The 18,026-nt window shown below is 39.2% G+C and overlaps 1 protein-coding gene across 3 annotated transcripts in view; it reads left to right on the top strand.

The window, feature by feature from the left end:
- Positions 1-18,026, top strand: part of dhodh (dihydroorotate dehydrogenase) — a 63,923-nt gene that overhangs the window by 15,584 nt on the left and 30,313 nt on the right. For 2 of the 3 annotated variants that reach the window (XM_061974787.2, XM_061974789.2), the window contains exon 2: positions 9,423-9,600. In XM_061974787.2, coding sequence (XP_061830771.1) covers positions 9,535-9,600 — 66 coding nt within the window. In that variant the 5' untranslated portion in view covers positions 9,423-9,534. Of the gene's footprint in view, positions 1-1,852; positions 1,966-9,422; positions 9,601-18,026 lie in introns of those variants that run through there. The other variant, XM_061974788.1, reaches the window with a different exon arrangement.

The raw sequence follows: 18,026 nt of genomic DNA on the forward strand, positions 1-18,026 counted from the left end.
TGGACACACCTTCTCATTTCAATGCGTTTTCTTTATTTTCATGACTATTTACCTTGTAGATTGTCACTGAAGGCATCAAAACTATGACACCTGTGAAGTGAAAACCATTTCAGGTGACCACCTCTTGAAGCTCATCGAGAGAATGCCAAGAGTGTGCAAAGCAGTAATCAGCGCAAAGGGTGGCTATTTTGAAGAAACTAGAATATAAAACATGTTTTCAGTTATTTCACCTTTTTTTGTTAAGTACATAACTCCACATGTGTTCGTTCATAGTTTTGATGCCTTCAGTGACAATCTACAATGTAAATAGTCATGAAAATAAAGAAAACACATTGAATGTGAAGGTGTGTCCAAACTTTTGGCTTGGACTGTATATTATTTTAATATGAAAAAAACTTCTTTAAGTGTGCATTTTTTTTTTGCGTCTCGAGTGGAGTAAGTGCAGCCTCTCTCCAATGGGGTCAGTGTAGATACACTGCACGCCTACTGCTAAAATGCCCATAAAAAGTGATAAATGTCTCCTGCATGTTTCAAAACATAGCAAAACGCCACAGGTAGGAGCATGATACCATGAGTGTGCAGTAAATGAGAGTGTCTCCGTGGTATAGTACACGCAAAATCCTCATTTAAATATGGCGGTCTGTACCACTTTACAATTGCACAAAGTCTTAGTAAATCGCACGCAACACACCCACTAATAGTACACGCTATTTTATAGATTATACACTTATATTTGTATTTACTATTTTATAGATTATAACCTTATATTATATTTACTGTCTTAAACAAATATACCCGGTGATGTACAGTCTAATACAGGGGTGTCAAACTGGTTTTAATTGAGTGCCACATTGCAGTCAAATTGATTACAATTATGCATGCGGTAATAACCTGTGATTAATCATGATTAAACAAAATTCAAGTATGATGCCTCTGATTTAGAAAAAAAAAACATCATTTGACAGAGCTAATATAAATGAGTAAACCTCATGATATAATTACACAATTGCCGATGCATTTGATTATTAGATTTGAGTTGATGTCTAACTTGTTTTGAAATGCTAAGTAACGATGACAATCTGATATTTATCTATTTATTTTTGCAAAAAGTACATAGTAATATAATATTTGGCATGATCAGATAATATTAAAGTAAAAAAAAAAAAAAATCATTTTTTTCTGTCAAAATTAAAAGATAAAATGTATTTGTTAAAAAAAAGAAATGAAGTATTTTCTTGACACACATCCTTTCTAGGCTTTTGCGGTCCATACAAAATCATGTGTCCTTGAGTTTGATAGCTGTGGTCTAATACATGATAATTTAGGGATAAACCTCCTCAAACCAAACGTGTATGTGCAGTATAACCATAATAGATTCTATTGTATTAGATTAGTCTCATCATTCGTGGTAGACCATTATGACCAAATATGGTCATACCAGGATACAGATGCCAAGTCGGCGGTTTAGAAGCATGGACGTACAGTGCTTTTTCTCGTTTTTTTGTTTTTTTTTAACAACAAATAAATCACTTTGTTGTATAATCGGCTCAGCCACAATTACAATAGTATCCACATTCTCTTTTTATCTGGTCTTAATCGAAGAAACAATTAATTTCCATGCAGCAACAGTACACTTCAAAAGGTCGGTGGTATGCTTGAAAATAATCTACTAACCTATGCAACAGCTCATCATACCCTGTCTATTATGTACAGTATATAAAACCATCTTAGGAGAAGATCCCCTTTTGATACAAGGACACCCAGCTGTCACCCCACTGGTCATTTATTGTTCTGTTGTCCGCAGAGGCGTCAGTTGGGGGATTAGCAAGCAGCGGCACATGTCAGGGAGTGAGAGTGTGGACCCAAGCGTGCAAGACAGACTGCTCGTCATAGGCCTCGGAGCTGCGACACACGGCTGAGCAAGCTCCATTGCAGTGGAGACGGATTATGATTCCACACAGACAGGTGTGCACATGACACGATCACCTGCACACGTGTGACGCTGTTGGGATTAGGCGGTGAACAACACTCATACTTCTTCTGTTCATGCAGCACACTTACACTGGACCCTTTCCGCCGTCATTTCCCGGCATGTGCCATCACTTAATGATACAAAAGCTGTTTTACAGCAAATGTTGCTTAGGCTGACCATATTGTGAAATCCCAAAAAAGAGGACACATATATGCGTGCCAAGGCGGGCAGCACGCCGAGGCCGGGACTAGGTGAAAATGTGTCAATGATACTCAAACTTGCTTTATAAATAATATATTTATTTAACTAAAGCATTTTTTCTCCTCTGTTGACAGCAGTGTTGGCGCTAGGAATTTTCAAAATGGGGTCCCACAGTAAATTTTTGGGGTCCCACTTTTTTGTAAGCGTTTTGAAAACTAATTATAAACGTATGCATTATCCTGTTATATCTCACATTGTATATTGTTTTTTGGAAAAAGGTTGTATAAACGCTACTTAATCCATAAAAAAAAAATAAAAAAAATTGTGTACATATGTAAATGTATTCAGTTATAAACATTCATTCACTTTCTTCTTTCCTTCATGGATCTAAACTTTACCACTGCTGGTAGTTTTTTCTATGATTTTATTTAATAAGTTGTAGGTGTATTTATTTCAGTATAAAAGTGTAAAAAGTGTTTTGCTTGGGTCATGAAATGATGATAATGGTGTGCCAGGGCATACATACATTTTATATTTAACGCTTAAATCTCTGGAGTCTACATCAACTTCAGATCTATCCCTCATTTCAAAATGTTTGATAGTTTTTTTATGTTGTTTTTTTGTTTGTTTGTTTTCCGCCCTTTTTTGTCAAACAAAACTATGTTTTTAATGGCAAACACACAAAATATGCAAAATCTTCCACCAAAAAATGTTTTCTTAGTGGAATATTTGATGTGAAGTAATTGGAACCTTGGATAGGTCAATAATTCATAATAACATTGATTTTGATTCAATATTATGTTTTGAGCAATGACAGTTTGAAAGAAAAAAAACAGCTTTGTTTTTTTATTTAACATTGCAACTTTTTCTAAATTACATTTCACCTTTAAGTTTTTTTATTTCACTTTTGTTATGTTTTATTTTAATAGTATTTTTAGAATGTGCCGTGGGCCTTTAAAACATTAGCTGTGGGCCGCAAATGGCCTCCGGGGCACACTTTTGACACTCCTGCTATAGATAATAAAAAATTGAATCTGATAAATCTATCGATGAAAAGCAGAGCCTGGTGACGCATGCGCGTTTATCATAACTCTCTCACTCTCTCTGTCTCTGCCCCTACCTCACCAATGCTGCTGCATGCGCACACCTTCACAATTTGTTTTGCTTTTAACCCCTTCTTAACCCTGAACGTACATTGAAAATACACGCAACCCTGACTCAAAATGCCGGACATTTGAGGCATTTAAGAAACTCCACCCGGACAGCCACGCAAAAGAGGACATGTAATGGTGGTTCTTTGGTCAAAATGTTGCATGGATTATGTTTTACAGATCATCTTCAAGCCGCTTTCTGACAGTCGCTTCAGGATGCGCCGTTTTGTGGGCGGTCTTATTTACGTGGCTCACCTCCGACTGCGTCTTCTCCCCGTCATCTTTGTTGTAGCGGTGTAGCGTGCAAGGACGGGAGTGGAAGAAATGTCAAAAGATGGAGCTAACTGTTTTAATGACATTCAGACTTTACTTCAATCAATAACGGAGCAGCATCTTCTCATCCGTGGCTCACTAGTGGAAAACCGTCCGACCTTAACTCTCTAATAACTAAAGTTCCGTAGGTGAATAATGTAAACTCACTACACCGGTACTTTTTAGCGCTTCCATAGCGAGATATAAGTTAGAACTTTACACTACTTTATATTAGAAATGGCAACAGCAGAGGGTGAATGTCCCATAACAAGAAGATAGTGAAAAAGAAGAAGCTTATCGACCATGGTGTCGGCACAGACTACAGTGGCTGATGTGCGCAAATTTTTAGGACTTATTCAGATCTCAAATACACATCAGCAGGTACCAGAAGGTAAGAAAAGTTGGTTTTGCATAATATTGTGAAACAAAACGCCAGATTATATGTCTGCTAATGGGTGCCATTTTGCGGTCCTTATACACACACCATAGTAATAATTGTACCTCTGACTACGGTAATGGACAATCCATCAAGCGGTGCGGCTTCAGAGTCGTACTAAAACATTTTGACAGATTTTTGAGCGCCGTGTGTAATGTTCTTTATTTTCAATGGAACATTTAAAGTTTTGGTGTTGTTTACTGGCGTCATATTGCAGTCTACATGTATCTCTTATGTGTGACTGCCATCTACTGGTCACACTTATCATTACACCATGTACCAAATAAAATTGCTTCGAGGTCGGTAAGCACAACCGGAATTATTCCGTACGTTAGGCGCACCCGGTTATAAGGCGCACTGTCCATTTTTGAGAAAATTAAAGGATTTTAAGTTTGCCTTATAGTATGAAAAATACGGTAACAGACGTTGTGGAGGGGGACGTGGCCTGCGGGCCTGCAGCGAAGCGGGGTGTGCCAGGACCGGCCTCGAAGTCAGCGACAGGTGCGTAGATGGCCCACCTGGGCCTTGTTATCTAATCACCTGTCACTCTGTATAACCAACATACTACTGCTGAAAAGCAACCTGAGAACATTATTGGAAAATAAAACTGTATTTTAAACCATGAAACGGGCTCGCCTGGAGATGCTTGGCGGTCAAGAGGACCCACTGGAAGAGAGCTTCCACAGACGTCTTCACAAATATTAATATTAATATTAAGCATAAACTGCGTTGGCGATTAACTTAATTTCTGTGTTTTTTTTATCTTTTTTACATTGTTGAAATCAAATGTTGGCAGATCCTGAAGGACCACATCTGTGTGTCCACAGCCTGTAGAAATGTGCGTACGTGAATTATGAATTTGGCGCGAGGCACCGCACATTTTTACGCCACCTTCACGCTTGATTCATCTCGACTTTTCCGGGAAAGAGGGCGTACGCCAGGTTTAGGCAAGCCTAATGCATGAGGCCCCTGGTGAGCAGACAGGCAGGCAGGAGGGCAGGCCGCTGCAGTTTAAAGGGCTTGGGAACTTGAGCTACCCCTCGCCAGGTCTCCGCTGCCCGACTCATTATCTTATCTCCCATTGTAACCTGCTGTTATTGCCCCTCTCATGATTGATGATGTCGCTGTCTGATTACACTGAGACAAAACACCTCCAAGATCACCTTTCGCTCTCGTGTCCAACGCCACAAACTCCATGAGGTTCACGGAGAGAGACTGATAGTGTTTGTTGGCTTGTGTCACATGCATGCCAGCACACTGGTCACATAAATGGGCTTTAAAACAAATTATACTTTTTTATAATTTGCAAAGAAATACCCAACAAAATCTGTTCCCAGAAAATTCAGATTTTGAATGAATTTTCAAGATTTAAAATGAATACATTGCAAGGGGGGCCTGCGATGAGGTGGTGACTTGTCCAGGGTGTACCACGCCTTCCGCCTGAATGCAGCCGGGATAGGCTCCAGCCACCTCTGCGACCTCGACAGGGACTAGCGGTAGAAAATGGATGGACGGATGGACATTGCTCGGGGTCAAAGCTGTTCGGTGCGGCTTCATAGCTTACCAAAGTCGTACTAAAACATTTTGATATATTTTTGAGCGCCGTGTGTAATGTTCTATATTTTCAATGGACCAGATAACATTTTGGTGTTGTTTACTTGAGTCGTATTGCAGTCTTCACGTATCTCTTATGTGTGATTGCCATCATATTGCAGTCTACACCATACATGCCAACCCTCCCGGATTTTCCGGGAGACTCCCGAAATTCAGCGCCTCTCCCGAAAACCTCCCGGGACAAATTTTCTCCCGAAAATCTCCCGAAATTCAGGCGGACTCAGGTCCTCCACAATATAAAAAAGCGTACCTGCCCAATCACGTTATAACTATAGAATGATGGAGGGGGAGTTCTTGGTTTCTTATGTGGGTTTATTGTTAGGCAGTTTCATTAACGTCCTCCCAGCGTGGCAACAACACACAACAGCAGTCACTTTTTTGTATACCGTAAAGCAGTTCGTCTGCCGTAAACAGCAATGTTGTGACACTCTTAAACAGGATAATACTGCCATCTAGTGCATTTGATGAAAGCACTTTTGTGCGTGCCACACATCAATGCATCATCAGAGAGGGTGTTCAGCATGGTTTGAAAAATAGTGACAGAGAATAGAACAAGGATGGACAATTCAACCCTTAACTCAACAATGAGTAGATGAGTGTTATGTGTGTGTATACGTGTAAATAAATGAACACTGAAATTCAAGTATTTATTTTATTTATATATTTATATATATATATATATATATATATAATAAAATATATATATATATATAACAAAATATATATATATATATATATATATATAGCTAGAATTTACTGAACGTCAAGTATTTCTTATATATATATATATATATATATATATATATATAGGTAAAAGCCAGTAAATTAGAATATTTTGAAAAACTTGATTTATTTCAGTAATTGCATTCAAAAGGTGTAACTTGTACATTATATTTATTCATTGCACACAGACTGATGCATTCAAATGTTTATTTCATTTAATTTTGATGATTTGAAGTGGCAACAAATGAAAATCCAAAATTCCGTGTGTCACAAAATTAGAATATTACTTAAGGCTAATACAAAAAAGGGATTTTTAGAAATGTTGGCCAACTGAAAAGTATGAAAATGAAAAATATGAGCATGTACAATACTCAATACTTGGTTGGAGCTCCTTTTGCCTCAATTACTGCGTTAATGCGGCGTGGCATGGAGTCGATGAGTTTCTGGCACTGCTCAGGTGTTATGAGAGCCCAGGTTGCTCTGATAGTGGCCTTCAACTCTTCTGCGTTTTTGGGTCTGGCATTCTGCATCTTCCTTTTCACAATACCCCACAGATTTTCTATGGGGCTAAGGTCAGGGGAGTTGGCGGGCCAATTTAGAACAGAAATACCATGATCCGTAAACCAGGCACGGGTAGATTTTGCGCTGTGTGCAGGCGCCAAGTCCTGTTGGAACTTGAAATCTCCATCTCCATAGAGCAGGTCAGCAGCAGGAAGCATGAAGTGCTCTAAAACTTGCTGGTAGACGGCTGCGTTGACCCTGGATCTCAGGAAACAGAGTGGACCGACACCAGCAGATGACATGGCACCCCAAACCATCACTGATGGTGGAAACTTTACACTAGACTTCAGGCAACGTGGATCCTGTGCCTCTCCTGTCTTCCTCCAGACTCTGGGACCTCGATTTCCAAAGGAAATGCAAAATTTGCATGGTTGGGTGATGGTTTGGGGTGCCATGTCATCTGCTGGTGTCGGTCCACTCTGTTTCCTGAGATCCAGGGTCAACGCAGCCGTCTACCAGCAAGTTTTAGAGCACTTCATGCTTCCTGCTGCTGACCTGCTCTATGGAGATGGAGATTTCAAGTTCCAACAGGAAAATCTACCCGTGCCTGGTTTACGGACCATGGTATTTCTGTTCTAAATTGGCCCGCCAACTCCCCTGACCTTAGCCCCATAGAAAATCTGTGGGGTATTGTGAAAAGGAAGATGCAGAATGCCAGACCCAAAAACGCAGAAGAGTTGAAGGCCACTATCAGAGCAACCTGGGCTCTCATAACACCTGAGCAGTGCCAGAAACTCATCGACTCCATGCCACGCCGCATTAACGCAGTAATTGAGGCAAAAGAAGCTCCAACCAAGTATTGAGTATTGTACATGCTCATATTTTTCATTTTCATACTTTTCAGTTGGCCAACATTTCTAAAAATCCCTTTTTTGTATTAGCCTTAAGTAATATTCTAATTTTGTGACACACGGAATTTTGGATTTTCATTTGTTGCCACTTCAAATCATCAAAATTAAATGAAATAAACATTTGAATGCATCAGTCTGTGTGCAATGAATAAATATAATGTACAAGTTACACCTTTTGAATGCAATTACTGAAATAAATCAAGTTTTTCAAAATATTCTAATTTACTGGCTTTTACCTGTATGTATGTATGTATATATATATATATATATATATATATATATATATATATATATATATATATATATATATATATATAAAATACTTGACTTGGTGAATTCTAGCTGTAAATATACTCCTCCCCTTTTAGCCACGCCCCAACCACGCCCCCGTACCACCCCGACCACGCCCACCCCACCCCCCACCTCCCGAAATCGGAGGTCTCAAGGTTGGCAAGTATGGTCTACACGTATCTCTTATGTGTGACTGCCATCTACTGGTCAGTCTTATAATTTCACCATGTACCAAATAGAATAGCTTTGAGGTCGGTAAGCACAACCAAAAGGATTCTGTACATTAGGCGCACCGGGTTATAAGGCGCACTGTCGAGTTTTGAAAAACTGAAAGGATCTTAAGTGCCTCTTATAGTCCGTGCACCGTATTTTTCGGAGTATAAGTCGCTCCGGAGTATAAGTCGCACCGGCCGAAAATGCATAATAAAGAAGGAAAAAAACATATATAAGTCGCACTGGAGTATAAGTCGCATTTTTTGGGGAAATGTATTTGATAAAACCCAACACCAAGAATAGACATTTGAAAGGCAATTTAAAATAAATAAAGAATAGTGAACTACAGGCTGAATAAATGTATGTTATATGACGCATAAATAACCAACTGAGAACATGCCTGGTATGTTAACGTAACATATTATGGTAAGAGTCATTCAAATAACTATAACATATAGAACATGCTATACGTTTACCAAACAATCTGTCACTCCTAATCGCTAAATCCCATGAAATCTTATACGTCTAGTCTCTTACGTGAATGAGATAAATAATATTATTTGATATTTTACGGTAATGTGTGGTAATTTCACACATAAGTCGCTCCTGAGTATAAGTTGCACCCCCAGCCAAACTATGAAAAAAACTGTGACTTATAGTCCGAAAAATACGGTATATATATATTTTTTAAATTAAATTTAAAAAAAAAAAAATATATATATATATATATTGGTTTTTTTAATCGATTTTTTATTTTTTTATTTTTTTTATCGATTAAGAATAGTTACAAATAAGAATCGCGACTAATCAGAATTTATTTTTTATTTTTTTTGACACCCCTACTAAATAGTTTGTTTGCATTTTCTCCTACCTGTGCTGTGGCCGTTTAGATACCATGTTAAATGGATTGGAGCTGCTTATTTTGCTCACCTAAGAGACGCAAACTTCTGCGCACAAGTTTGGTTGATCAGCTTTGCGTGTGCTATCAAGTTTGCACATGTTTTAATACACGCAAACCTTTAGTACATCAGACCCTATGGTTCTGGGCTTCGTACAACAAATCAGGCTGGTAACTTGTGCTCTTTTTCCATTGAAAGAGGGCGCCTCGCTTCTCTGTGCAGCACACGACGACAGATGCCTCATTATCCATGCCAGAGGGGACAAAACAAGTCCTGGACCTGATGCTGTCCCCCCCACCGCACCCCCCTGATGGCATTCGGTTTCAAGTGCACCGACACGAGGCCAACGCCGGGCCCGTGTTCATCTCTGACCTCGGTGAGTGCAGTTCGCACACAGAGTCACATTAAACTTTGAGGGGATCCAAAGGTCTCCACCAGCAGTTGTTAACAGCAGCATTGTCCTGCCTCTGCTGGCTCAAAGGGCCAAGTGTAACTCGGCACCCCCTCCTGTGGTCAGGGCCACCCCCCCAGGGGACACAGATACAGTGACACCCTTCAAATCCATTCACTACTCCTGCGAGTCTCTATCACGTTGACAGAAACTGAAGATTCAAAAGCAAGTCCGAATTCCACTGCGCACAAAAATAATATCAGACAGACGCTCGTGGGCTAACTGACCATTTTATGAAATAAATAAGGCAGTGTGTGTGTTTATGTGTGGGTGAATCACACGGGTGACATCTGTTGCAAAAAAATAACTGACACCACATGCACAACTCTGACCCCCTACTGTGAAACTAAGACAGCAAAGGGGGTTTTAAATGTGTTATTACAAAATAGGTGTGTTCTGTCGATACAAAGAGACACCTGCTCAGGATTTTATCACGCCGTTTTAACGTTTGGCAACAAAATATGTGAAACAGGACAGGAATTTAAAAAAAAGTGAACAATGTACAGTCATACACTGTTTAAAAAAAAAAAAAAAAAAAAGATTTTGTTGCTTTGCAAATTTGAATTAATTGTAGTAGGTAAAATATAATCAATATGATTGTGTTTTGGATTTTGAGGCAAATATTTAATTACATTTCAAATAAAAATGTTTGGAATACAATCATTGTAATCAAGCAAAACACAAGCATTATATTTATTTACCGTATTTTCCGCACTATAAGGCGCACCTTCAATGAATGGCCTATTTTAAAACTTTGTTCATATATAAGGCGCACCGCATTATAAGGCGCACCGTGACCATGAATTACCATGAATTGATTTACGTGGACCCCGACTTAAAGGGGAACATTATCACCAGACCTATGTAAGCGTCAATATATACCTTGATGTTGCAGAAAAAATACCTTTTTTTTTTTTTACATATTTCCGAACTCTAAATGGGTGAATTTTGGCGAATTAAACGCCTTTCTATTATTCGCTCTCGGAGCGATGACGTCACGTTGTGACGTCACATCGGGAAGCAATCCGCCATTTTCTCAAACACATTACAAACACCGAGTCAAATCAGCTCTGTTATTTTCCGTTTTTTCGACTGTTTTCCGTACCTTGGAGACATCATGCCTCGTCGGTGTGTTGTCGGAGGGTGTAACAACACGAACAGGGACGGATTCAAGTTGCACCAGTGGCCCAAAGATGCGAAAGTGGCAAGAAATTGGACGTTTGTTCCGCACACTTTACCGACGAAAGCTATGCTACGACAGAGATGGCAAGAATGTGTGGATATCCTGCGACACTCAAAGCAGATGCATTTCCAACGATAAAGTCAAAGAAATCTGCCGCCAGACCCCCATTGAATCTGCTGGAGTGTGTGAGCAATTCAGGGACAAAGGACCTCGGTAGCACGGCAAGCAATGGCGGCAGTTTGTTCCCGCAGACGAGCGAGCTAAACCCCCTATCGACCCTAGCTTCCCTGGCCTGCTGACATCAACTCCAAAACTGGACAGATCAGCTTTCAGGAAAAGAGCGCGGATGAGGGTATGTCTACAGAATATATTAATTGATGAAAATTGGGCTGTCTGCACTCTCAAAGTGCATGTTGTTGCCAAATGTATTTCATATGCTGTAAACCTAGTTCATAGTTGTTAGTTTCCTTTAATGCCAAACAAACACATACCAATCGTTGGTTAGAAGGCGATCGCCGAATTCGTCCTCGCTTTCTCCCGTGTCGCTGGCTGTCGTGTCGCTTTCGTCGGTTTCGCTTGCATACGGTTCAAACCGATATGGCTCAATAGCTTCAGTTTCTTCTTCAATTTCGTTTTCACTACCTGCCTCCACACTACAACCATCCGTTTCAATACATGCGTAATCTGTTGAATCGCTTAAGCCGCTGAAATCCGAGTCTGAATCCGAGCTAATGTCGCTATACCTTGCTGTTCTATCCGCCATGTTTGTTTGTATTGGCATCACTATGTGACGTCACAGGAAAATGGACGGGTGTATATAACGATGGTTAAAATCAGGCACTTTGAAGCTTTTTTTAGGGATATTGCGTGATGGGTAAAATTTTGAAAAAAACTTCGAAAAATAAAATAAGCCACTGGGAACTGATTTTTAATGGTTTTAACCCTTCTGAAATTGTGATAATGTTCCCCTTTAAACAGGTTGAAAAACTTATTCGGGCGTTACCATTTAGTGGTCAATTATACGGAATATGTACTGTACTGTGCAATCCACCAATAAAAGTTTCAATCAATCAATCAAAACCGCATTATAAGGCGCATAGAATAGACGCTACAGTAGAGGCTGAGGTTACGTTATGCATCCATTAGATGGAGCTGCGCTAAAGGGAATGTCAACAAAACAGTCAGATAGGTCAGTCAAACTTTATTAATAGATTACAAACCAGCGTTCTGAAAACTCAGTTCACTCTCAAAATGAATAAACAGCTTGTGACAGACTCCCGCTGTCGTCCGGGTTCCATGGTCCATCAAGCACAGACATGACTTTGAACAGTTTTGACTTTGTTTATTTTTCAATAATACTCAGTCTCTTCAGGTCGCTTTTCAGCTCCTCTTCCTGCTCGCTCTTCGGTCCGCTTTTCAGCCTGCCGCGTCGTCTTTGTCTGCCTCTTCCTCTCTTCCGCGCTGCATCCACTATTGGCTCTCCCACTCCTTCTGCCCCGACGTTCTCGGCTGCCGCCCTTTTACACACTGATATTTGTTTCGGCGTCGATCCGGCGCACCCCGCCTCGCCGCTGGCCCGCCGGCCACGCCTCCTCGCCACCATCTCGGCGTGCCCTGCCTTGCTGTCGGTCTGCCGGCCACGCCTCCCTACACAGCTGTAAAGTCAGTGACCTGGTATTATTAATAGGAGCCATTTTGGGGTTTTTACATAAACACACAAATGTAAATGAAACGGCACGCCTCGCACAGTCATATATCCCAGCATGCACCGCGCGCTTCTTCTTCTACGGGGGAAAATGAAGTTGGCGGCTGCTTACCGTAGTTGCGAGACCTGTTGTGGCTCAATATTGGTCCATATATAAGGTGCACCGGATTATAAGGCGCACTGTCAGCTTTTGAGAAAATTGGAGGTTTTTAGGTGCGCCTTATAGTGCGGAAAATACGGTACTTCTTAATAGAGAGAATATTGAGTGAATTCCAATTAAGGGCATATTTTAAATGAAAGGAATTACACATCTGTAAGTGTTGCTATGTTCTATGTGTAATTCCATTCATTTGAAATATGCCCTTAATTCAAATTCACTCAATATTCTCTCTATTAAGAAGTAAATAAATATAATGCTTATGTTTGAATTAACTATAATGATTGTATTCCAAACATTTTTATTTGAAATGTAATTAAAGCATTGCCTGAAAATCCAAAACGCAATCATATTGATTCTATTTTACCTGCTACAATTAATTCAAATTTACACAGCCACATAAACCAATGGGTGGATCCATACATACATCAACTGTAACGATACCAAGTACAAGAGCCGTATCTATTCTATACTACAATGATTACATCGATATTTTTACTATCACAAAATTAGGAGCCTTGGTTTGCTTACTTACTACTAAAAGATAAGTTGTCTGGAATGTTCACTATCTTATTTTATGACATATTCCTCTTTTGTTGCAATAAGAAACACATGTTTAATGTATCACACGATTTTCTCCTAAAATAAAGCCAATATTTTTTTTGAGGTCTCCTTTGTTTTCAAAACTATCGAAATACATTTTGGTACCCTTATTGGCACCAACATTTTGGTATTGGGACAAGCCTAGCGTGTACTATACGGTATATCACCATGGAGACACTCATTTACTGCTTCTTCATATTATATTGCGCCTAACTGTGGCTTTTAGTTATGTTTTGAAACATGCAGGAGAGATGTACCACTTTTTATGGGCATTTTAGAAGCAGTCCTGCAGTTCATCTATACATTGACACCACTTTTTTTTTTACTGCTGAAGGTGCGCTCATTGGAGAGAGGCTGCACTTACTCCACTCAAGACGCAAAAAAATTACCCACGTAAATATTTTTTTTTTATACAAGGAATATTTTAGTAATATATATTATATGTGGAAAAAAAACAAAAAATACTAAAGGACACCAAAACGCATCAATTGAATTCGTTTTAATCAGCTCTTTAAGTTCTCTAGCAGCTATAAATTGTCATGATCTGTGGTCTGGATCATGTTTTTTGTTATTTTCTGTTTAAGACTCCATAGTTCCTGTTTTTGTGCACCCTTGTTTGTTTTAGTTTCCATGACGACTCATTAGTTTCACCTGCCTCACGCACCTGCTCTAATCAGAGACTATTATTTAAGCCTGTTTTACCAGTTAGTCGTCCTGGCGACATTGTTCTGTACATTGATTGTTTCATGCTCTTTCCTTGCCATAGTTTGATGCTCGTTCCATGATTTGTCAAAGTAAGTTTTGTTTATTCATGCCATAGTTAGCAAGTTTTTTTTGTTTCGTGTCCATAGTTTATGCTAAGTCTTAGCTTTTGTTTCCTGCGTTAAAGTTGTGCCTTCGCCTTGTGCGCCTTTTTGTTTTCAACTTTTTGAGTCAAGATTAAATAATGTTCCTACCTTCAAGCCTTGTCCGGTCTAGTCCGATTGCATCCAGGGAGAACAAAACTCGCAGTAAGCTGCGAAAAACCCCGCGTCATGACATAAATTATATAAAAAGATGTTGCTGAATAGAAGACATGTCTAATATTTTTCTCGTCTGTCCATCGTGTTTCTGGGCAGCGCGACACTGATCCTGCAGCCGTGTGTGGAACTGTCACTTTGCACGTCCTTCTGACACGTACTAAATAAAACGCAACATAGTGCTCCCAAAACCATGATGAGTATTGATGAATCACATTGCATGTGCCAAATAATTATACTTGCATTTTCTCCTCCCAGCATTAGCATATATGTTGCATATTAAAGAAGACAAAATTAGATTGCATGCCTTATCCTGCTCACTTAACGGACACAATCCACTTTTCACACGTTAAGTAAATCCGGTCCGTAGTACGCTAAGCACTCGCTGACAACCCGTACGTTAATTCCTAGCTGACAACTGGCGCCCCAACGCCATGATGACATCATTGTTAGACATCCTGTGCTTCTCCACATTCCTTCAAAATGTCAGAGTGCATGTTTTCCCTCAGTGAACCGCAGCTCTTTAGTGCCGGAAGCTCTCATACACCTACCACCACCACCACCATGCTTGACTGTAGGCAAGACACAATTATCTTGGTACTCACTTGTGTTGCCAGGTATTTAGACAGGGTGGTGAAAAGCTGTATAATTACTACTCTAAAGTATATCCAAGTTTATTTTTTAGTGTTGTCCTCTGAGAGGATTTACTGTTACAAAATTGGGTTCTAAATGCATTAAAGGGGAACATTATCACCAGACCTATGTAAGCGTCAATATATACCTTGATGTTGCAGAAAAAATACCATATATTTTTTTAACGATTTTCGAACTCTAAATGGGTGAATTTTGGCGAATTAAACGCCTTTCTATTATTCGCTCTCGGAGCGATGACGTCACAACGTGACGTCACATCGGGAAGCAATGCGCCATTTTCTCACTTTCGTCGGTGTGTTGTCGGAGGGTGTAACAACACGAACAGGGACGGATTCAAGTTGCACCAGTGGCCCAAAGATGCGAAAGTGGCAAGAAATTGGACGAAATTTGTTCAAAATACGAGGCTGTGGGGAAAGCCGACGAAATGGTCAGTCGTTTGTTCCGCACACTTTACCGACGAAAGCTATGCTACGACAGAGATGGCAAGAATGTGTGGATATCCTGCGACACTCAAAGCAGATGCTGACATCAACTCCAAAACTGGACAGATCAGCTTTCAGGAAAAGAGAGCGGATGAGGGTATGTCTACAGAATATATTAATTGATGAAAACTTTATTCATTACTCGCGGTTTTACGTAAATTATTATACATAAACTGTGTTTACCAATAATTTAGCTTAAAAACTTTTTTTTTTTTTCAATCATTCGAGTACATTCGGGTAGTCTTGTGTAATGCAGTATTTTGTGTCTATTTAAGTATGGTTAACCTGAGTGCTGAAATCGTGGAAAAATATATGTCCTTAGCGCGCCTGAAATGGGCTGTCTGCACTCTCAAAGTGCATGTTGTTGCCAAATGTATTTCATATGCTGTAAACCTAGTTCATAGTTGTTAGTTTCCTTTAATGCCAAACAAACACATACCAATCGTTGGTTAGAAGGCGATCGCCGAATTCGTCCTCGCTTTCTCCCGTGTCGCTGGCTGTCGTGTCGTTTTCGTCGGTTTCGCTTGCATACGGTTCAAACCGATATGGCTCAATAGCTTCAGTTTCTTCTTCAATTTCGTTTTCGCTACCTGCCTCCACACTACAACCATCCGTTTCAATACATGCGTAATCTGTTGAATCGCTTAAGCCGCTGAAATCCGAGTCTGAATCCGAGCTAATGTCGCTATACCTTGCTGTTCTATCCGCCATGTTTGTTTGTATTGGCATCACTGTGTGACGTCACAGGAAAATGGACGGGTGTATATAACGATGGTTAAAATCAGGCACTTTGAAGCTTTTTTTAGGGATATTGTGTGATGGGTAAAATTTTTAAAAAAACTTCGAAAAATAAAATAAGCCAGCCACTGGGAACTGATTTTTAATGGTTTTAACCCTTCTGAAATTGTGATAATGTTCCCCTTTAACTGTATTAACCTGGATGGTAATTCCAGGGATAATGTATCTATTAAATGTTTGTAAATGTGTGTATAATTTTGCCAATCCAACATGTTCAAACGGTAATATATGAAAGAAATATCTACAATTCAGTGTACTCCATTACATTTGTTTCATCAAAAAATCCTTTGTATGCCAATATTGCAGATACATGTAATCGTTGTCAATCGACTCCTGCAGACATGACACACATGTTCTGGTCCTGTCCCTGTCTGAAAGCCTACTGGATTAATATTTTTAAACTTCTTGCAGATGCACTAAATTTTAAATTGACACCTAGTGCAGAATTGGCTATTTTTGGAATTCCACCAAACTATCAAAAAATTAAGCAGACTTTTAGGGATAGTATCGCCTTTGCATCATTAATAGCTCGTAGAAGGATTTTATTGGAGTGGAAATCTCAGTTTGCCCCCAAGGCCTCCCTATGGTTTAAGGACCTCATGTTTTCCTTAGATTTAGAGAAAATTAAATATAATCTGAGGGGTACACCAAAACAATTTGACTTGACCTGGGGCTGCATAACTGTTGACAATTAACCTTTTCACTTACCTGAACTCTTTTTTTGGTAGTTGTTGTTTTTGTTGTTTTTATTCAGTGACACTTCTCTGTATATTTGTGATTTTTATTTTGTTGTTACTTTTTTCCCCCTATAGTCAGTTATTGTTTATTTATTCATTCATAGGGAAATCATAATAGAGGTACTGAGAAAACAGACCGTTTTTTTGTCCCCCACCCCAAAAAAACAATAATAATACAAAAAAATAATCTCTATCTGCTTCACCACAAGCAGATAGAGATTATTTTACTTTTATTATTTTTCTGTAATTTTTAATGTTTTAATTTAAAAATAAAATAATACAAAAAAATAAAGAAAAATAATACAAGTAAAATAATCTCTATCTGCTTGTGGTGATTATTAGATTATTTTACTTTTATTATTTTTCTGTAATTTTTTTTTGTATTTTTTTTTTTGTTTGTTTTTTGGGCGGGGGACAAAAAAACTGTCTGTTTTTTCAGTACCTGTATTATGATTTCCCTATGAAATGAATAAATAAATGTTATTAAAAAAAAAAAAAAAAAATTATATCGAGTAAGACCCTAAAATACTGCGTTTCACCCTTTTTAATGTACTATTATAAAAAAAATTTAAGCAGAGATGGAGGAATAAGACTGTCCAGGAGAGATAACGAGACAACATGTAGTAAGAGAGAGCGAGAGCGAGAGAGAGAGAATTAACAAGGGTTGTTTAAAAGCTTTTTTAAAAAGCCCATCGGCGCTGTATTGGAGTGTAAAAAAAATACAATTGGGGTCTCTGCTGACATCTAGAGGCATGTTGCTGAATCACACTAGTCATGACCACAGTTTCATCAACATCCTGTTTTGAGTTGGATCTAGTGGCCTCTAGTGGTTAGAATATGCAAACGCGACTCGTGCGGATTTACGTGTCATCGCCCAGGCGGAAATGCTCGGAGGAACAAGCGGGGCACAACAGCCATGGGTCGAAGTCTTGTTTAAACAAGAGTGTTTTATGACGTTTTGGCGTCGTTTGACACCTTGTCCGGATTTTATTTTAATCATTTCGCCATTCACC

This window comes from Nerophis lumbriciformis, linkage group LG15 (assembly GCF_033978685.3).
Source record: "Nerophis lumbriciformis linkage group LG15, RoL_Nlum_v2.1, whole genome shotgun sequence".
NCBI lineage: Eukaryota > Metazoa > Chordata > Actinopteri > Syngnathiformes > Syngnathidae > Nerophis > Nerophis lumbriciformis.